Consider the following 22,147-nt stretch of genomic DNA (forward strand, 5'->3'; position numbering starts at 1 on the left):
CAATTGCCAGCAGGGCTTTACTTGCCAGGCCAAGTGCCACGGATTAGAGAAATGAGCATCTATCGGAACCAATCTACTTGGCCTTTCTAGCCAGCCTTACTTTGCTTGGTTAACATCCTTCTTTGCAGTGTGAAGTGCAAGGATCAGCTCTTCCTTCTCTTTTTGCAGGCTGCTCACCTCCGACTCCAGGCCCTTGATATTAGTCTAGAAAGGGGATAGGAACAGAGAGCTTAGGTTACAAGTCTTGAAATCCCAGCGGCTAGGGACAACGCTAGATAAGGCCTTGGGGAGCCATGTTTCCTTTCAATAGGTTGGACAACTGCTCTGTTGTCAGAGGGATCAGAAGACCTCCCCATGCAGCAGCTGTAGGAGCCAGATCAATATACACCTGCAGTTAGCCTTTTAGTCTGGCAGTCATGTTTTGATCAATAAGTCAAGTGGGTTCAAAAATGATGGATTCTAGCACTTATAGGAGAGAGGAAGCCAGTTCAATGGCAGCAGTGGCTGAGTTCCATGGAGGCTAAGCAGTCCCACACAGAAGTGCAATTCTGAGGAGTGAGTTGGAAGACTGGGATTACATGGAACAGTCAGTGGCCAATGTCCTGCTCAGAAGAAGCAAGGACTGTCTGCTTAGTAGAACCACGTGCAGACATTTAGGCACCATAGTTCTGCCACCTGTGGGCACCTACAGCTAGACGACTACCATTCCAGAGATGCCTCTTTCACAGGACTCGGCCCTCTCATACCACACCTCTAGGCAATATGGAGTTTTTACTATGAGAGCCACCAAGGGAATGCTCATGTCCTGATGAATCCCTCCCCCCCCACTAGCGTTACAAAACCCACACATATGGGGTGAAGAAGAGGACAACACTGGACAGATATTTCCATGGGCCTTCCTGGAAAGGAGCATTTACCTGGTATTGGGACTGAATGGGCTCCAGCTGGCTGTCATTCTGGGTCATTTTCTTGGCCAAGGCCTCTTTTAGAGCCAGGGCTTTATTTAATTCTATCAGTGCTTTGGACATCTCTGCCTGGCGGAGGGCATGCTGAGTGGTGAAAGCATCTGGGGATCTCTTGCTGTCCTGGCTGGTTTCTGCTTGCTGGAATATAGTCACAATTATTAGCCAAAAGAAGCCAATTCCAAGGAGCTCTTCAGTGCTTGCACTGGCAGTTTGAACATAGCAGAACAGTTGAATACTACTGAAGTAAGCAGCAGTATTAATATCAAATGTTTCGAAATTTTTTTTACATAACTTCATAATTTTAAGAAGGGGAAAATAAAAAAATAGGAAAGGGTACAGTAAAGGAGGAAGGATGGATGGTAAGAAGTAACTAAGTGCCAAACACATGGGATAAGGGAACGGGAAAGATACAATTACTGAATGAATGAGAATATTTACATAGTCAAAATCTGCAGTATATCAGACCCCTCCACTACTTACAGAGTCAGATTCTTGCTCAGAGTTTGCCATCTCAGCAACAGCTTCCATGGATGCTGCCACACAGGCAGCACTTTCATCCTGTGTAGGGCAAACAGAGCACTTTAATGTACAGCATTGAGAAGAAGTGCAGTTAACAAGGGCTCCTTGCTGTCCATTTAGAGCAGGAAAGGGTTCTCTAGACTCTGTCCTCTGATCTGAAAAAACTCCCCTCTCTGGGAAGAGGAGGCCACCGGCATCCCATTTTAACAGCAGCAGTGAATGCCTCTTCTGAACTGAGTCTCAATTGACTAGGCAAAGTTAGTCCCTATCAGACATTTCCTGAACTACACAGAATTAGCAGCCAGTTCCTTATGGGGTGGTTGGAGCTTTGAGGGACATCTAGGAAGGGGAATATAGAAGAGTCATATATTAGACAAGGACATGGAAATTTTCAAACAATTCCAGCTCCCTCCAATACGACCATTTAATAGAAATAGAGACGCTAAAGCCCTGAACTTACAAGAGTGGTTTTTGCGCCCTGCGTTACCCAGTCTTTGGACTGTAAATTTGTGCAATAGTCTCACTTCACAGCATTCTTCTGAGGATACTCATTTAATCTGGAATGAGCAGCTATCTGAGCATAAAATGGTCATTTTGTGGCTTTGAAGTTTCAACAGTAAGTCTATATTGAAGTAACTTGCCAAAAGCCATTTAACAGCCACACACCTGTGCAGAGGGCTTATTTAGCAGGGCTATAAAGAAACAACTACCTAGTAGACTGGCACCATACCACCGGGTTCCTCTCAGTAGGAAGCTCATTTAGCTCAGGGATCTTCCCATTTTCTAAGTCAGTTCTTACCTGCAACTGGACTATCACTTGCTGCAGATTACGAATCACTTCTATGTTCTCTTTGAGCTCCTGATCCTCCAGAGTCTCTACCAGCTTCTGCAGATCAAGTTTGCACCTGAAAAATTCAGACATGCAACTGAGTCCACTGGTTTTGCTTGGCAATTGCAAGTCTGACCCTCAGTAGATAGGATATTGGCAACATACTGTTCACCCTCCCTGCATACAGATGGACTTTGGAATAACAAATGCAGAGCCAATAAATGAAATGAGCAGTGTTGCAGGGCACTTCTGCAGCACATGAAACTGGATGGGACTTACGCAGCATGCTGACGGAGTTCCTCGAGTTTGGCATTCATCTTATCATTTTCTTGTTCTGTCTAAGAAAAGAAAAGTCAATTAGATACTGAATTATAGAAGGAGAAACAAGAAACAGCTATCTTCTTTGTAGCAATAGCTGCTTTGTCATTCTGCTGTTAAGGTGACTTGCACTGTGATTCGATACGGGTTTCTGCACAATCGGGGAAGGTTAGTTCCCTTTAAATCAAAGTAAGTTTGGACTTTTCTCCAAAGCCCCCAAAAGAGCGGGTCTTAGGCCTGGTCCATACTAACCCCCCACTTCGGACTAAGGTACGCAAAGTAGCTGAATTCGAAGTACCTTAGTCCGAACTTACCGCGGGTCCAGATGCGGTGCGGAGGCTCCCCCGTCGATGCCGCGTACTCCTCTCGCCGAGCTGGAGTACCGGCGTCGACGGCGAGCACTTCCGGGATCGATTTATCGCGTCTAGACCAGACGCGATAAATCGATCCCAGAACATCGATTGCCTGCTGCCGGACCCGGAGGTAAGTGTAGACGTACCCTTAGAAGGTTTTGGGAGAAGTTGGCATACAAGACACATTTTGACTTATTTAACCCTTGAATCGCAAAGTTTGGCAGTACAACCGCTGCGGGCAAATGGCCTCCAAATGGTCAAGACATACAGAGCCACAGTGACTGATGGGAGAAGTTGGGAGATGGAAAAGTTGGTATTCAGTGTTATATTCCTGTGAGTGATGCATTTTCAAAGCAGATTATTCCAATTCTAGTACATTTGAGTCAAAACCTGCAGGCTTCAGAACCAGATGCATTCTGTAGCCTAACATCATATTGCTACTGTTTTGTTCCCTTCAAATTCAGCTTTAGTCCTCCAGAGTCAGATGCTCCTGAATAGCATTAGAACACTGTTAGTGGTCAGCTTCCAACAGTTAGGAAACAGTAACGTGTAGCTAAAAGCTCTTCACATAGAATTTTAGCCTTACCAGGATGATTCTCTCCAACATCTGAGCTGTCTGACCAGCTGCCTCACTCAGACCTTGGCTCAACTTTTCATTTTCCTCTATCAGGGACTGGTTCTTCTCCATGAGGGACTGCAGATTCTCTGATGGCTTCATACTAATTAAGACAAGTATTTATTATTTTAATGCCAATGAGGTGTTTACTGTCACAGACTGACAATATCCTGAATGAAGTTTATTGAATTAAGTTAAACCTTATTGAATTGGGGTTAATACCTGTAGGATACATTGTATAGGAAATGAAAGTGTTTATGTATTATTGTGAGATTTTATGGAATTTCTTTAGCAGGAAGACAAATATTCCTCAGACCTTTCAAAGATTGCAGTAAGTTCAAAGGTCTTTTTGGAAAAATATGTTTGAAATAGATTTCCTTAGGAAGTACCTTGAGGTGGAGGGAATGCAAGTTCTACCCCTCTAGATCCAACCTTTGAAGACACGCTTTGGAGAGGGAGGGAGAGAGAGAGAGAGACCCATTGTATTCTAATTACCTGCTTCTGGAAACTCCAGCTCAAAAACTCCTGGATTATTATAAAGGGTGGCCTAAACATGTCATGAGGGTACTTGTTCTCAGTTAAAGCAGTTATGAATTGGCAACTATAAGGAAGCCCCAGGGGGCTGTTGAAAGACTATTCTTGCCAAAAATACACGTAAGGCCTAGTCTACACAACACAGTTAGGTTGACACAAAGCAGTTTATGTCAACCTAGTGGTGCATGTGCCTACACTTAAAATCGGTCTCCCACCACTGTAAGAAACCTGATAGGCCAACGTAGTCACACCTGCTCCCTGACAAGCATAGAGCGATAATCAATGTGCTTAGATCAACACAATGCAAGTGCAGACACTGCATTATTTATGTCGACACTAAATGTCCTCTAGCAGCTGTCCCACAATGCTCCACACTGACTTTGTTAGTCACCATTGTGAACTCCACTGCCCAGGAGTCAGAGATCCGGAAGTCCCCAATCCCCTTTAAAGCCCTGCAATTTTTTGAAATTCCTTTTCCTGACTGCTGGGCTTGGCAATCACACCTAGTAGCTCTCCATTGTTGAGAGCAACTCTCCAGCTGACCATGTCGGCTACCTGCTCCAGATGCACGCATGCCTGGAGTAGACAGGAAATATTGGATATCCTAGGCCTGCGGGAAGAAGAGGCTGTGCAGGCACAGTTATGGACCAGTCGTAAAAATTTTGACATCTATGAGCAGATTACTCAGGGGATGCAGGAGAAGAAGTATGACAGGAACCAGCAGCAGTGATGTGTGAGAAGTCAAGAAGCAGTGGCAGGCATACCAGAAGGCCAGGGAGGCCAATGATCAATCTGGTGCCAAGCCACAGACCTGCTGCTTTTCTGAAAAGCTGCATGCCATATTGATGGAGACACCACCACCAATCCCCACAGCACCGGGGATATCTCTGAGGGGCCCAAGTCACAGGTCCCTGCCATGAACAGTGAGGACATGATGGATGAAGAGGAGTATGGGGGACAGGTGACCAAGGAACCCAGCTGCGCAGCAAGCCAGGACCTGGGCTTTTTGTTTTGATTCCACCACAGTCCAACATAGACAAGCCTGATATAGGGGAAGGAACCATTATTTTCAATTACAAGGCTGGCACCCTCAAAGTAGCAGGACACAGTCTTAATTTATTCATAGTAGAATAGGTAGTGGTACAACCAAAAAAAAAAAAAAGAAGAGGTAGAGTTGCTATCTGCTTTTCATTCCCCTCCAGGATTATGTGGGGGCATTCAGAGCAGTTTATGTACGTACATAGGGATGGCCCTTGAATCCTCCTGAGAGCTCATGATGAAACTTTCATGGGAGTACTCTGCCAAAGATTTCTAGGGAGAGCTGCCTTATTTCTTCCTCCGCAATAGGACACTTTCCCATGCCACTCAGCGATAACTTCAGCAGACACTATTGCAGTACACCGGCTAGCACCATGTGGGTCTGGGCAGCTTCAGGACACGAGCAGCAGCTGTGTTCTCTGCTTTTGTTACCCTCAGCAGTGAGATGCTAGCTAAAGTCACCATCTGTGGAAAATGGTGCCAGTATTCAGTGCCATTGCCCTATGCTACTAGAATCATGCAACAGAACAATTCCCTCCTCATTTCTACATCCTCCAGCAGGCCATACCGACCATGGCTGGTGATGCAACTGGCACCATTCACAAGCAATCCCAAGCAAAAGTGAGAATGTAGTGCTTATAACTTTAGGGGAGCAAGGAGAGTGAGATCAACATTTTAAGTTTTGCTTTCTGTAGCGAACATGCTGATAATGGTTTGTATCTTCAGCTGCTGCCATTGTGGCCTTCAAAGTCTCCTGCTCCACACCTGAGCCAGATAAGGAGGAAAAAGAACTGGACTCGGGCGGACATGTTCAATGAGATCCTGCACACTAGTGCTGCATCAGACTGTGAGCACAGAGCCTGGAGGATGAACGTTGTGGACATTCTGGAGAAGGAAAGAGCAGAGAGGAGAAAGGCCCAGGAGTCCCAGCAGGAAAAGGAGAGGGAGATGCATCAGGACATACTAGGGCTTCTCAGGCAGCAGAACACAGGTGCTGCACACTGGTGAACATGCATGTTCAACAATCCTGTGCTCGTCTCCCTCTGCAGCCCATTGAGAACTCAATATTCACCCCCTCAACATTCCACCTGGCATCAGGGGTTGCTGCACTACTCCTTCCGTTCCACCCCAGGGAACATTAATGACAATCACAGCTTCACATTCACCAACTGTGACTTTCACGGGTCGTTGTACGTATGTAGCCAAAATGGACCCGAATGGCCTTTCCCCTTCAGAAGTTCTGTTCTCTTAATTTATTACATTAAAAACGTATTTGTTTTTGTTACACAACTCATAGGATCATTCACAAACAAAATTAATAGGTGCATTGACAAGGTTATATTCCTATATGTACAGCAACCAACACATGATTCTTACCAGAGCACAAAAGAACAGGGACAGCCCACACCACCATACCCTACTCTGGCTCTCCGTTAAAAACAGTCTTCAAAACCTCTGAGTCACAGTGTCGCACTGAGCTCTTCTAATAGCCCATATATCTGGTTGCTTAAATTCAGCAGACAGCTGTTCCACCTCTTCGCTCCACCATAGCAGAAACTTTTTCAACTTTGCTTCACATATTATGCAGGACACAGCAGGCAGCTCTAATTATTGGGATTTTTTCCTCACTGAGGTCCAATCTTATGAGTAAACAATGCCAATGACCCTTCAAACGACCAAAAGCCCATTCAATTGCTATTCTGCACCTGCTGAGCTGGTAGATTATTCATTCCTTGGTGCTGTTGAGATGGCCGGTGTATGACTTCATGAGCAAGGGGAGAACCTTGAATTGGTTCTCACTATGTTCCACAGCAAATCTATCCTGCAAGGAAAATGTCACATTCCCCCTCATTCAGTTTTTCTTATGGCTCTGCAAATACTCCAGGATCACATACCCTGTTCTCGCAACACTCGTGACAATAGTGCTGAGCTGTGCAGGCTCCATGCTTCTGTCAGAGATGGCGGACAGCAAGGAGGGTCACAGGTTTTTGACAAAAGTCACAAAAAGTATGGGATGCAGACAATTGCAAACTGGTACGTTGATGCCATGCTCCCAGTCACCCCTGTGTGACTTGTTTCGGACCCATCATGCAACTGCCCAAAAGACAGTTCGCTGAATGGTGGCAAGTTGTACAACAGGATACCTACCCATGGAGCACTGCACTCTGCATCAGTACACTTACCATGTGTGCTTATGCACACCATTGACACAAGGAGCCAAGTATGCATGCACACAAGCAATGTAGTAACTGCAGCAGCTGTGTGCCAACATGACTTGAGTCAACGTAAGTTTGTAATGTAGGCATAACCTTAAGCTTACCAAACTCCCTATTAGCATATGTTGTAGGTTCTTTTGTTTTTAAATAGGTTCTCTCCCTAATGCTTTTTAATCTTAAGAATAAAGTAGGCTTGCTTAAAAAGAATTGTGTAGTCACATATCTGTGGCAATCATTCTGGTATCAGACTCAAGAGAAAGCAAGTAAGTCTGTTTAAGCAGACTGTCTTTGCTGGGAAATACACAATGAAGGCAGGAAACTGTACAACCTGGAAATACCCTGGTCAGAAGGGCGAGAGACACACATCTCTGCCTGAGAGAGGCAACAGCTGGGGAGCTGGAAGCCTGAGGGTAGGCGTCCTTGCTGCGATGCAGGTGGAGTCACCCTGAACTGTGACAGAAAGTTGGAGATAAAACTCCTGTACTGAGAAGCTTACAGTCTAGGAAGATGGAAAAGTAATCTTTGCTTGCTTTTAATTTAGAGTTTGGGTGATGGATTGAGAAACTATATGGCAGAAGTGTCCTGTAGGAAGGAGGAAGTACAAGGGATTTTATTCAATATGTCTGAGAAATACATGGTCAGTAAAATGCTACCCTTCAATTTAAAAAGCAGGGTCAGATGCCTGCTCAGGGAAGTTTTATGGGTAACCCCAGCAGCTGCCAGTCAAACAAGGCCAACTACAGCTCAACTGCAACTTTAGTAAAGTTTTGGAGTGAGATTTAAGTTCTCTGCACATTTCCCAACAGAACAATGACAAACAGGGGCTGGATCAGTTTAAGAGAAGGAAATAACTGGAAAAACCCAAATCCTGAATTTAAGACCTCCAAGCACTATAAAAGTTAAATAGTTACTATATCACATAGACAAGTGGATACTATTTAGGTAGCATCACTGTGGCTGGTGTTAAATCGAGAAATGGCATTCCCTTAGGAGTCGATGCACTCTCTAAAACAGACCCATACACGCATCATTTCCTCCCTGGATTTGCTAGTGTTTGCTTTTTAAGCTAGAGGGGAAATAAAGTCAGTTGCTCATAGTGTTTGTTAGCAGCCTCTTGAAAGGCAGATATTTACACTACTAAAATGTTACCATTATTGATCAAGTTCCTCCCCCTGCCTCCTCTACTACAGCTAGACTGTTGCATTCTTACAGAGTATTGCTGCACGTGGAAGTGAAACATTGGTGCAATGAGATTTAGTGAGCATGTCAAAGGAGTGAGAAAGAGGCCATGACAGATACTTGAGTGGCAAATTAGTTCCTATCTTAGCACCAAGTGCAGTCTAGAGCCTCAGTGCAAGAGATCTAGTCTCAGCCAGGGAGGTGGAGATGTGGGGAATCAAGGCCTCTAGTTACATTAAGCATTAGTCTATGGTCCTTACTTGATAGACACCGGGAGTGTCCCTCCATGGGCCTGCAACAACAAGACCTGCAGCTGTTGTACCTAGAGGGAAACAGAAAAAGTTAACCAACTTTGAATCAGCCCAGAGTACACTGATCTCTAAGAAAGAGCTGGAGCTGCAGGAATTAACATTAATAAAGAAGAGGGAGCTTTTCCCTCTTCATCAGTGCTGAACCAATGCTCCAATGTTATTTGATGGCACAATGTTGCCTTTCCATAAACTCTATCTTGTGTATCATGAGCACATCTTCACTGAGGAGCTCCTGGTACTCTTGTAGGGACAATAGGGGGAAGCATTATCCTTATGTTTTAGGCAAACTAAAATTTGATTAACTAGATTTGCATACAATTGATTGCATATGAACCTTTCTATGTTTCCTATCCTAAACTTGGGCAGTATAGCTGTGTAGTGTTGGCTAGGTGCCATACTTCACTCCAGAGATGGCTGCACTTTGGTGGGAGTGACATTTCTTATGGTGTGTCCAGTTTCACAAATTCATGTGAAATGTAAATTGTAGTTGACACCACCACTTGGCCATGACCGAAGCATGACCTTGAAGGCCCAACCTAACAGTGGAGAAGAGAAATGTTCCAGTTGCAGCACACTTATAGTGGAGAATCTCAAGCAGCATGTGGCATTAGAGAAGAGGCCACTCCATACAGACAAAGAAACATTTAAGGATTTTCTTTAAGGTGACCCATAGCTAAGTGAGTTCAGTGTATTTCTCTTTTGTGAATTTGGTGCAGTGAGGATTTTCTCACTTTTGCTATGCACAACACACGTTTTCCAGCCTCCAGCCGAAGGAGGGAAGTGTCCAGTACCTGCTGCTTTAGATGATTTAGCTCAGCTGCCTGAGGATCAATGTTGACTATCGGTTTGTTTTTTATTTTTCTCGCCCTGTCAGCATAGCGCAAAGTGTTTAAGGTTTCTTCTAGGTTGGAATCTGCTGGGCTCACACACGCAATCATGAGAGTGTGGCTGTTACCACCCAAGGAATCTGAATAGAAACAGAATGGGACAGAGCATTATTGAGACAGTGAAAATGACAAAGCGGGTTAGTGATGGAAAACCCAGAGCTGTAAGAGTGCACCAGGCCCATAAAACACAACAGCCAACACAGACAAGAGGTTTTGACCAATGTGCTATTCATGTAATACCCAATAGCTGATTTTTCCCATTACAAGAAACACTGATAAGAAAAGCAACTTTCCAGGCTACAACTAGTAAGAGCCCCACAGAAATATGTCACCTCCACCTCCTCCTCCCCTCCCCCCCAGAAGTTAAAGAACATTTTCCACATATGCTATTTTGCCTCCTGTTTCTACTCCAAATGCCGGTGTTTGACATCACATGCCCCTGACGGGATTCTCATGTGAAGCAGCTACACAGTTCCCAATATCAATGTTTCAAGTACTCTTACTTCTGCTGGCATCAACTCCCCGAAAGATGGAATTTCATGGATACTCTGGACAGCCAAAACATCAGATCAGACTTTATTCTTCTTCAATTTAAGGAAGCATTTGATGATCTGAACAAATATACTCCCCCTGGCAATGAGCTGCCCAGCATGGCTTATTACTTTTGCACCCAGAATATGTATTATCCAGCTTTGTGCCATAAGTCTCCTGAGAAGGGCACAAGTGGCCCTGCTCAAGTTCAGCTCACTCAACTGGGTTTCTTACTAAGAAGATTATGGCACCTTACAGTATTTGAAAGATATAAAATACCATGAAAAATGGTTTTAAGTAGCAAGTTACTGTACTGTGAAAAGGAAGACTAAAAACTAATTTAGTAAATTAAGCTATTTCCTTTTTATTCCCAGACTGAAGTATCATTAAGATTCCAAATCAGGAATTTAGGGTAAATAACAACATTCTTGTAATGTGTTTATCACAAAAACAAGCATTATAAACTCAGAAAATTCAGAGTTAAGGTTAAACTTAAGAAATAAATAAATAAACAAACAAACAAACAAACCACCACACATATTAAGGTGTAAATGTACTGTTAAGGGACACAGCATCTTAGCTCTGCCCTGTAGTGACATGGTGCAGTAACCATTCAGTTATGATTTGTTGATACTAGTGATTGTGCCTCCAGATTAAAGCATTTTAAAAAGGCAGTTTAGAGTTTCTCATGGTTTTCTCCTTATGGTGTCATTGCAGGATAGAGTTAGAGTTGTTTGTGCCCCTACCCCAAAGCAATTGCAGTCGAAGATAAGACAACAAAAACACAGAGGGGTTAAGGATCATAGGTTTGTGGAATAAAGCACAAATAATACATTCCTACTGACCAGATATGAATGTAACACTTGGCCTGAAGGTTACACAGCCCTTGACGTATTATTTTGTTACATATTTATTTTTAACTATAGAACAGAACTATACTCTTACCTTGCAGCAGCCGTGTTAACTTGGAGTCTCTGTAAGGGACAAAACCACCCTTCTTATTTTCATCACCAAGAGCACTGATTACATTCCCCAGGCATAGGAGGCCTCTGTTAATGTTGATTCCTGCACACAAACAAACAATATCCAAAGTGAGTAGGAGCTAAACCAAATGGAGAGGTTTGCTTTATTACTGTTTATGTCCTATACTTGCCAACAAAGGCCACAAAACGTAGAAAATGGAGAGGTTTAGTCCTCATAGAAAGCTCCAGTTCCCAGAAGGAAATCCCGCCCTATGCCTTCTTCCCACGGGTTTGCATAAGAGGTTTAATGAAGGATATGATCATGGCTACAGAACAGATGTGCTATGTGGAGCCATATGAAGCACAGCAGGTTAATAACCTTTGGTGTTGTCCTAGTCAGAATGGCTGGGGAACTCTTCTTTAAAGACCTGCTCTTTGCTCCAACTGAATATGCCCAAATAGGGAAAGAATGGGGTTAAAGAATATTAAGATAAGTTAGATGTATTCAAGTCAGCAAAGCCTAATGAAATTCATCCTAGGGTACTTAAGGTACTAGCTGACAATCTCTAAACCATTAGCAATTATCTTTGGGAATTCTTGGAGGATGGGTGAGGTCCCAGAGGACTGAAGATGGGCAAACACAGTACATATCTTTAAAGTGGGGAACAAAGATGACCTAGGGAATTATAGACCAGTCAGCCTAAATTGGATACCTGGGAAGATACTGGAACATATTATTAAACAATAAATTTGGAAGTATCTACATGGTAACAGGGTTACAAGGAATAGCCAGCATGGATTTCTCAAGAACAAATCAGGCCAAATCAACCTAATTTCCTTCTTTGGCAGAGTAAATGGCCTAGGGGATTGTGCGGAATGGAAGCAGTAGATGTTATGTTTATTTTAATAAGGCTTTTTGACTGTCCCACAAGACACTCTCATGAGCAAACTGGGGAAATGTGGTCTAGATGAAATTACTATAAGATGGGTGCAGAGCTGGTTGGAAGACCATACTCCAAGAGTAGTTATCAATGATTTGCTATCACAGTGGGAGGGTATATCTAGTGAGGTCCTGCAGGGGTCAGTCCTGGATCTGGTACTTTCAGTATTCTCATTAACGACTTGAGTACTAGAGGGGAGATCATGCTTATTAAATTTGCAGATGACAGGTTGGTAGGGATGCAAGCACTTTGGAAGACAGAATTAAAATTTGAAATGGCCATGACCAATTGGAGAATTGGTCTGAAATCAACAAGATGAAATTCAATAAAGACAAGTGCAAAGTACTGCACACTTAGGAAGGGAGGAAAAAATCCACAGCTACAAAAAGGGGGAATAACTGGCTAGGCAGTAGCACAGCAGAAGCATCTTAAGGTTTTAGGGGATCACAAATTGAATATGAACTAGCAACGTGATGCAGTTGCAAAAAAGATCAATATAATTCTGAAGTGTATTAATAGGTGTGTCATATTAAGACACGGGCAGTTGTTGTCCTGCTCTCCTTGGCACTGGTGAGGCTTCAGCTGAAGTGCTGTGTTCAATTCTGGGTGCAAAACTTTATGAAAGATGTGGACAAACTGGAAAGAGTCCTCTGGGAGGGTGGGGGAGAAGAATGATATATGGTTTAGGAAATCTGACTGTGAGAAAGGTTAAACTGGTTACGTTTAGTCTTGAAAAAGAAAAAACTTAAGAGGGACCTGATGGTAGTCTTCAGATACATTAAAGACAGTTATAAAGTGGATGGTGATCAATTGTTCTCCATGTCCACTAAGGTAGGACAAAAAATAATGGGCTTAAACTGCAGCAAGAGAGATTTAGGTCAGATGTTAGGAAACTAGCTATAAGGCTAATTAAATTCCAGAATAGGCTTCCAAAGGAAGTTGTGGAATCCCCCTCACTGAAGGTTAAGAACAGTTTGGACAAATACCTGTCTCGGTTTAGTTGGTCCTGCCTCAGTACAGGGGGCTGGACTTGACTCACTGAAGTCTCTTCCAGCCCTATATTTCTGACTTAATGAACATCAGTCTCATCCTACTAGATTTAGATTTTTTTTTGAAAAACCAGAGCCAAGGATGAACAGTATCTGCCCTTCTCACCTCCTACTCCATTATCAGAGTGCAGCAGATGGCTTATTTTGGTACAAAGGTTCATAAAAAGCATAGCAGGCAGTGATGTTTTAGCATGTTGGACCTCTACCCTTATATCTTAGATCCATTCCACCCAGAAACGTCAATGCTGACATCAGCTACAGTGTGATGGCAAGATTGGAAGACAAGGCACATTTTCCTTCCCCATACTTTGCTAGTTGAACACAGGAATGTAATGTAGTAACTGACAACATGCCTCATCTAGTCCAGTACCCATCTCTGACTGTGAACACCACCAGCAGCCTCAGAAGAAGAAACCCTACAGTGGGTAGTTATGGAATAACTTGCTCCAGAGAAAGTTTGATCCTAATTCTCACTAGAGGTTGTTTTATGCCCCAAAGTTGAGGATTTATATTTCTTCCATAGCTCTTGTTTATTTTTAGCTTTTACTATGTGTCTGATGAAGTGCGTATTCACCCACGAAAGCTTATGCTCCAATACGTGTTAGTCTATAAGGTGCCACAGGACTCTGTCGCTTTTTACAGATCCAGACTAACACGGCTACCCCTCTGATGAGTTATAATAGTAAAAGCTAAGATATTCTTGTGGCACCTTAGAGACTAACAAATGTATTTGGGCATAAAGCTTTATGCCCAAATACATTTGTTAGTCTCTAAGGTGCCACCAGGACTCCTCATTGTTTTTGCTGATACAGACTAACACAGCTACCCCTCTGAAACCTGACAAGATATTCTGTTATCCAAGTTAGATGTCTAATGCTTTTTGGAATCCTGCTAAGTTAATGGCCTCAGCAATATCTTGTAGCAGTAACATCTTCTGCCGTGTGTGAAAAGCTATGTATCAGTTTTGAATTGGCTGCCTTTGGATCTCATTGAACGTCCTTATGATCAAAGGCGAATAGCAGTTTCAAATCTACTTAGAGCCCTACTCCTCTTCAGTGGCTAGCATGAGTTCCTCCAAGTTTCCCCTTCTTCTGCACCAACCCTAGGAATCTTGTTCTGATTTTAAAAGGTGACTACAGAAGAAGAACTGGATGAGTCCTCTAATGCAGCAGCTCTCAAACTATGGGGCAGGCCTCCCAAGGGAGGCTCGGGAATGTGTGGATTTAAAAAAAAAGAGCTCTGGCTGTCAGCCCCAGGTGACCGGGACTCAGGCAGAAGGGCCTGCACGCCTGGTAGGCGGGGATAAAGAGGACAGCCGGAGCCTTGGCACTTGGGTTCTCCTTCCCGCCACCACACCCAGTCTGTCACTGGGAGGCAGCAGGGCTCTGGCTATCAGCCGTCAGGTGGCAGAAGCAAGGGTGGCCATGGGGTGCTATGTCTGCTGTGAAAAGTTATATTGACAAATATCACTTTTTACATTGCCACCCTTATTTCTGTGCTGCTGCATGCTCTCCGCTCTGCCTTCAGAGCTGAGGGGTAGTATATGTAGTTGCAGGGGAGGGAGCATGTGCACAAAGACACAAATAAGTTTGAGAACCACTGCTCTACTGGATAAAAAGAGAAGAATTTTATTTTTTTTTGGTCTTTGTTTTTGCTGGATTCCTTGGAGATTTGCAATGGAAGATCAGCCATAAACTGAAGGTATATGAATCTTTCAGAGAGCTTTTCTTCAAAAGCTTTTCATGCACTTGAGCTACAAACCGAACAACACGGTGTTTGATAATCAGACCAAAAAGCTTCGCCCTCAATGGCATATGTTTCAGTCACTTAGGAAGCCATGATCCAGCTAGTCCTTCAGCCCTCAAAGTCCAGAAGACAAAGCCGGATATATTCCTGACATAAAAGCCAAACAGAACGTTTTACTAGAGACCTTTCAAGCTCTCCTTATACCTCAAAACCCAGCAAAAACAAGTATTTTTCCCCTTTGTGTGTCACCTTTAAGGTCAAGATTTCAGAGTGGTGTGCTATATTTTGTCCTTTCCAGGAATGTCAGATGTGAAGAGCACAAGCTTGCATTACTGAAGCTGTCTGAAGTTACTGTGCTTCCTTACCTTCCTTTAGTCGGTCTCCCTCAGCCTTGGTTTTCTTTTGCCTTTCGGAGCCAGCAAGATCTACAAGGTGTAGCTTGCAGCGAAAGCTGCTGTTCCTACAGAAGACAGAAAAGTTACATTCCTGAGCTAACGTGTAGTTAGAATGCGAGCAACAAGCAGGATGGAGGGGATTTCACATCAGAGCTGATCGAATGGGTTTAAGAGTGCATTTCACATCAAAGTACTGCCACTAGCTTTTGAAATTAGGAGAGTCCAGTGACTCTATATCGTCGATGCAGCTTTTTCTAGAGCAAGTCAACCAGTAATGGTTAAAAAGATTACTTTTTGATAGGCAAGTATGAAATCTCAGATTGACAAGAGACCGGGTTGAATCAGAACTGTTACCTAAGGAGTTATCGCTTTCTTACTTGTCACTTTTCTTTCTCTGTTCGATTGAAATGGTGAAGATTGCATGGGACCGCGAGGACTGAGAGTTCATAGCTGTAGAGGCCACGGTTCTGGAATTGTTTCCCTGCTCCAGACAGAGGATGGTATCTTGGGCACATGCCACATCCCGTTCCGTTAATCCTACAATCTATGCCAAGAATAAAGAATTTGATTTCATTTTCTTCCCCTGCCTCCCAATATTCAGCCTTTATTTACTACATCACAGATGTGTACTTTATGTCTCCAACCAAGTCCCTGCTTCTATGCCACTGTGACCATAACTAGCAAACCAAAAGAGTAAGGAGAAAAACACATTTGCACTCTGCTGTAGTCTAACAGACTTTACCAAAAAGATTAATGCTCACCAAGAGGTCCAAACTTGTGCCAACTAAGAGCTGCATTAACAGTTTATAAGTAAGCACATCTAATTTCCACCTCTGAGTCCAGAATGCTGCCACTAACACGAGTCATGCCTCATCTAAAATACAGAAGCAAATCCTCTGAGGGTGCCAGCATGCAAAGATGCATATGACAACCATTGTTCCATTCCAGGCATCCATCTAGAACACATACTACATATGGCCAAGGTTTTTGGACGCGTGGAACTCAGCAACCCACCCACCATTTGGAAATGGAGTTTCATATTAATGAAGTATGACTGACAAGCCCTGGAGACAAAAGCTAAATTTATCCATAGACCAGATGCAAAATGAAACAGCAGCACAAGCTTTCCCTACACCGTACCCCAAACCCATCTATGGACTTCAGGCCTACTCTGGGGGACTTCGAGACAGAGGTTAGTTTCACATCTACGGCCAGTACCTGCCATAGCCATTTTGCTGTAGCTTTCCTCTTTTTAAAGTTTGGGAGAAGGCATGCAGCAAGGAAGTTTGGCTACGGGAACTGCAGTAATGTGTTAGTTACTTTAAATAAAATCAGGGTTTGAGTTAATGTTATCAGTTCACTGAGAGCTTTAATTAGCTGTGATCTGAAATCTAGATCCTAATGAAGTTACCACAGAGTAGGTTTGAGAATCACCAGACATTTAATTTAGAAAAGAGCTGGAAGTCAGCATGCTTTTGTATCAGCAACTAGAGTGAAGCACAAGAGAGAGTCCGAGACAGCAAGATTATGAACTGTAAAAGCGTGTCTGGGTTTGATTGAAACACTGGACTCCGACCTCTTCCCCAGCCCCCAACGTGCCCACCTCTGTGGGAACAGCGCACCTTTATGCCTTCTTTGGGGTCCTCCCGTATGCTGATTTGAGATCGTTCTCTAGATGGGGACAGCAGGTCTAGAATATCCTCATTGTAGATCTGAAGGTATTTGAACAGAAACTCAGAATAAGTGGTCCAGGGAGACGTGGGCATGGAGCATGAGAGACAATACAGGGTTAGGCTGAACCAGGCTAACTTTGCAAGACATTGCACACCTCTTACTCACTAAGACGTGCAGACTTAACTTGACCCCAGTCCTGTGAGTTGGAGTTTTGTTATCATTAAATTCTATTTCTACATGTGCCCCTCTCTCCATCCTCATGTCCTTCTCAATGACAAAAGTTCCACAAGCCTGAGCACCCCAATTCCCAAAAGAGAAGAGTGTGATGCTGGAGATGCTCCTTGCTCATCTGAGGCAAATCTCTCTAGGACAGCGGTTCTCAAACCATGGGGTGGGACTCCCAAGGGAGGTGTGGGAATGTGTCAAGAGAGGAGAGAGCGGTGTGCTTTTTTAGGGGTGGGGAAGAGCTCTGGCTGTCAGCCCTGGGTGGCTGAGGCTCATGCCAAAGGGCTGTGCACACCTGGGAGGCAGGGATAAAGGGGACAGCCAGAGCTGCGCCACCCAGGCGCAGGCTCTCCTTCCCTAGTCTCCCCCTCAATCCCTCACCAAGAGTGGCGGGCTCTGGCTGTCTGCCACCCTTGCTTCTGCCACTGCAGGGCTATGAGGCGCTAAATCTACTGTGAAAAGTGATATTGACACATCTCACTTTTCACATTGCCACCCTTATTTCTGGGTGCTGCTAGCATGCACTACCTTCAGAACTGGGTGCCCAGCCAGCAGCCGCTGCTGCTCTCCACTCTGCCTTCAGAGTGGTGTGATGGTATATGTACTCGTTGTGTAAACGACTACAGACACAAAGAAGGGGGCGGGGGGCACTCAATTGATCAAATAAGTTTGAGAACCACTGCTCTAGGAAGAAGTGCAGCAGTCCTATCCCCATTATAGATTGCAACAGAACATTCTAGGAGCTTGTCCCAGGTAGCAAGCATATAAGGTTAGACTTAGCAGCCAGATATGCACACTGAGGACAAAAGGATGCAGTCCCATCTGCTACATAGGCTTTCATTCATGGAAAATTATAGGTCCCTTTCTAAAGTCCTTTAGATTCCCCTTTATACTAGCTCTCCTGGTTCAGCTGCTACAACCCTACTCACTGGAGTGTTACAAAAGAAAGAAAGAAAAAAAAAAAAAAAAAAAACCACACCACCAGACTATTTAAACAACCACAGGAAGGAGGCTTTATGATTAGAAAAAAAGACTAGGAGCCTACTGGAATCTGGTTCCAGTCCCAGCCAAGCCTCCAACATAATGTGTGACCTAAGGCTTGGATTTTAATAAGCCTGGTTGCCTGAAGAATTTGACCTATTTAAGCCTCACTTTGTAATAAAGTCTGCTTTTAATTCCAGATATTTTGAAACTGTAAATAGCTTTTACCTCCAAATAAGAGACTTTCAGGGTGAATTCCCATTCCAGCCTCCGTTCTTTTTCCTGAAAGAGCAGTTTGATAACACGAGGAATGACCCCAACAGTAGGTTCATGCTCTTGATCAGCAGTGTAAGTCCCTCCCATAGAATATGTTTTTCCAGAGCCTGTCTGTCCATACGCCAAGACAGTAGCATTATACCCTGAAGAAGTAGAGAATGCCTGGAATCAGGAGGAGGATGGGATTATCTAAGAAGAGACCTTATCAGATTGGAGTATCCTAGTATGCTTCCGTGTGAAGTGTCCTCAGAAGCTAGAATCTCCAATTCAGAGAAGCATTGCCACTCACCCTCTCAGTTTACACAGCATAAATGCACAATTCATAGTCTGCTAAATCAAGAACAAAAAGCTGAAAAGAACCAGATGCCTTATCTGGACTATGAAATATGTGGTGAGATTTATTAATTAAACCTAATTTTATGGCTGACTAAATATGCCAGAAACAATTTTTAATTGCTCTGTCAACCTTCCCCTCCCCATCATCATCTTCGGTAACCAATCTCAAAGTTGAAGTATATAACAATCAAGTGTCAGACTGCAGATCAAGCAGTCAAATGGATCTTAACATAGAACATTATGTTCTATGGTGTTTTAAGTCAGTCCATTTTTGCTTTCCTTGAAGCTCAGTGAGACTGCACAAGTCATCTTGGTGACCAAGTGGAATATCACGCTAGCAGTAAATAGGCAGGATTTAGCACTCACCATTGCAGCCTGGAATTGATTCCTAATCAGAGAAACATTTTGTTTACTTGGAAAGGTATGGTGGGTGGGGGGAATCAAAGTGGATAACCAAGTGATCTTTCCTGGCTGCTTTTGCTGTTTTACTTGACTTTGTGATGCCACCCTGAACCCAACTGATAGAGTTGACAGCATCTTTAAAAAGAGATTTCACTTAGTTACTATGAACAACCCAACAGGCTCTCACCTTTGAAGATGCCCCGTATCAGAGGGGCAACAGATGTATTGAAGACTTCCTCCTGCTCAGCAGATGGGTCAAACACAAAATCATATGTGAAGGATTTGTCATTGCCTACAATCACCTATGGGAAAGATGAGAAAGCAAGTAGTGACACATCCATTGCAGTTTATGGGTTCATTTACTTTATATTAAATTCAGCTAATTTACAATGGTACAAGACTACAGAAACACCACTGACTCAATGGAATGATTCTAGTGTAAGTGAAAGATTTTGATCCTTCATAGTCAAGACATCATTTACTTACCTGTTGCTCTTCAGGCACAAAGGATAGACACATCTGGCATCCCTCACTGATCTCTTTGGGGACCAAGGGGCGGCAGCGGAGTACCACACGCACAGGAATGACTTTCTCATCCTCTTTCACCATTTCAGATTACAATAGCTTCCCTAAAAAAACCAAAGACATAAAATTAAGTGTGTCTCACTGTAAGTATCATCAGATGGATTTCCTTTCTTAGGCTTGACAGCCGCTCTGGGCATTAAGACACATTCATCTTCCACACAGTCTGACTGGCAAGTTGGAAAGAGTCTATGATTCCATTATATCACATTCACTGCACAAAGAAAATTTACCCATAGAAGTGAGAAACCCTAAGCTAGCCGTTTCTGCATAAATTTAACATTTAACTTAGTTTAGGACACTTAGGGCTCATTTACACTAGAAGCACTACAGTGGCGTAGTACATCTGGTGACAACACTCTATGCTGACAGGAGGGAGTTCTCCCATCAGCATAATAAAACCCTCTCCATGAAAGGTAGTAGCTATGTTGGCGTGAGAAGCTCTCCCACCAACATTGTGCTGTCCACACCGGTGCTTAGGTCAGCATAATGCTGCTATAACCTGTAGTAGGCAAGCCCTCAGAATTGTAAAGAAAACCTGCTATAGGTGATCTGAAGCAGCATCATCTACCCAAACACAAAAACATACCTCCAAGGCCTCTGCTGCTCAAAGCTTTTCCAAGGACCAGAGTAACTAATGACAACCTGATTGGTTTTATGACTGCTTAGAGTTTCAGGGCTAGCCTTGAAACTAATCAGAATCAGATAATTTCACTCTGACAATGCATGGGAAAAGGATGAACAGCAACAGACAGAGCTATACATTAGCAAGGAAGACCAAAAACACTAAGGCTAGGGAACATGTGGAGTAGTAAAGACCCCATTCTCTCTCCTCAGCTGCAGGTGGTGGCTACACTTCTGGTCAAGGATTGCTGTAGGTTTTGCTGCAATCTCTCATCAATATCTGCTACAAGGTGTCTGTATTCCAAGCAATATCTGCTACAAGGTGTTCCATATTTAGTTGGAAAGGAGGTTGTTTCTCAGAAAAAAAATAGTACAGATGATAAAAAATATCTGTTTTAACAGGAGGAAAGAAGCATTTTTGTCACCTGAGGCTCTGGAGAGAGATGACCAGCTTTTCGCCTCCCTATTCCCAAAAAGATGACGTGCTGTACAACCTTCACTTCCTTGAGCCTCAGTTTCTGTGTCCAGTCACCATAGTAACCAAGCCCCTTCTGGAAGAGAGCATCATCATGCCATACCATCAGCAGACATGGCTCTGCCTGCCCCAGAGCTTCCCACGGGAGGAATCGTGACAAACCGACCACGAAGAAAGCGTAATAACATTCATAGAACGCTCCTGGAGAGAAGCCAGCAGAGCCCAGGCTTGGCCTGGCTCAGGCAGCACCAGCGCCAGGCAGGGAGGCGGGCATAGGGCTCCACTGCCTCCAGCTGTGTCGCGGGGAACAAGGGCGGGAGGAGATGGCGAGCGGGCCGTGGTGCTGGCAGGGGCCTCGCAGCGGAGAGACGGACCCGCTCCTACCATGGGGGGCGGGGCTCAGCCAAGCCGGGGAGGCGGACGCTGCTCCTAGCTGCACCCCCGTTTCTCTAACCCAAAGGGGCTGAGGCGGGGCCCTGTGGGGAAGCCGGCGGGGGACACGGCCGAGCTCTGGACCGGGAGGCTCTGCCCAGCTCCGCCCGCCCCGCGCTCGGAGGGTCACTAGGACGCCATGGGGGCAGCCCAGGCCCTGAGCCAACAACCGGGGGAGCTCGGATCCCGCCACCGGAGAACGGGCCGGGCCGCAGAGCGCCCGGGGAAGAGATACCTGCCCTCGCGGAGGCCCCGTGACAACGCACAGGCGCCAGCAGCCCAGGGCCGCGGGAAAGAACCGTCACCTGCCTGAACCTTCGGCCACCACTTACTTGTCCTTCTCCTTGTCCCGGAGCTTTAACCGCCAACATTCAAACCTGCCCCGCCTGCCAATGGCAGGGCCACGACGTGATACGTCACCACGTACGGGAAGAGACACGCTCCCTACATGTAACCAGGGGCAGCACCTAGGGATGGCGTCATCGACTCGCGCTCTGTCACATGATCTAGGTCGGTTTCGGTCACATGATCGTGCTGTGGGCGCGGTGCGGGGAAGCCGGACAGTGAGGGGTTATCGGCGTGGGCTCCCTCTGGCGGAGCTACGGGCCTGGGCGCTGTAGGAGGGGGCTTCACCGCCATCGGTGCGGCGGGACGGGCCCCATCAGCTGAGACTGCGGGGCAGCCAGTAGCCTGCTCTCGCCCCGCCGCAGCTGCAAGCGCCGTGGGGTGGGGGTGGCCTCGGGGTTCAGTG

At 44.8% G+C, this 22,147-nt stretch overlaps 1 protein-coding gene across 4 annotated transcripts in view; it reads right to left on the bottom strand.

Annotated features, from left to right (window-relative positions):
* Window positions 1–21,900, bottom strand: part of KIF4A (kinesin family member 4A) — a 38,114-nt gene extending 16,214 nt beyond the window's left edge. The window contains exons 1-17 of one of the 4 annotated variants that reach the window (XM_005284499.5): window positions 21,729–21,900; window positions 20,915–21,040; window positions 19,770–19,912; window positions 19,471–19,585; window positions 18,498–18,688; window positions 17,012–17,101; window positions 15,767–15,933; window positions 15,360–15,454; window positions 11,242–11,361; window positions 9,670–9,845; window positions 8,828–8,889; window positions 3,571–3,703; window positions 2,593–2,651; window positions 2,284–2,389; window positions 1,446–1,523; window positions 918–1,103; window positions 101–204 (exon numbers count right to left, since the gene is read on the bottom strand). In XM_005284499.5, the coding sequence (XP_005284556.2) occupies window positions 101–204; window positions 918–1,103; window positions 1,446–1,523; window positions 2,284–2,389; window positions 2,593–2,651; window positions 3,571–3,703; window positions 8,828–8,889; window positions 9,670–9,845; window positions 11,242–11,361; window positions 15,360–15,454; window positions 15,767–15,933; window positions 17,012–17,101; window positions 18,498–18,688; window positions 19,471–19,585; window positions 19,770–19,892 (1,805 nt within the window). In that variant the 5' untranslated portion in view covers window positions 19,893–19,912; window positions 20,915–21,040; window positions 21,729–21,900. Of the gene's footprint in view, window positions 1–100; window positions 205–917; window positions 1,104–1,445; window positions 1,524–2,283; window positions 2,390–2,592; window positions 2,652–3,570; window positions 3,704–8,827; window positions 8,890–9,669; window positions 9,846–11,241; window positions 11,362–15,359; window positions 15,455–15,766; window positions 15,934–17,011; window positions 17,102–18,497; window positions 18,689–19,470; window positions 19,586–19,769; window positions 19,913–20,914; window positions 21,041–21,631 lie in introns of all 4 variants that reach the window. The other 3 variants (XM_024103737.3, XM_024103738.3, XM_024103739.3) reach the window with 3 other exon arrangements.
* Between the last annotated feature and the right edge of the window lie 247 nt (window positions 21,901–22,147).

This window comes from Chrysemys picta, chromosome 9 (genome assembly GCF_011386835.1).
Source record: "Chrysemys picta bellii isolate R12L10 chromosome 9, ASM1138683v2, whole genome shotgun sequence".
Classification (NCBI taxonomy): domain Eukaryota; kingdom Metazoa; phylum Chordata; order Testudines; family Emydidae; genus Chrysemys; species Chrysemys picta.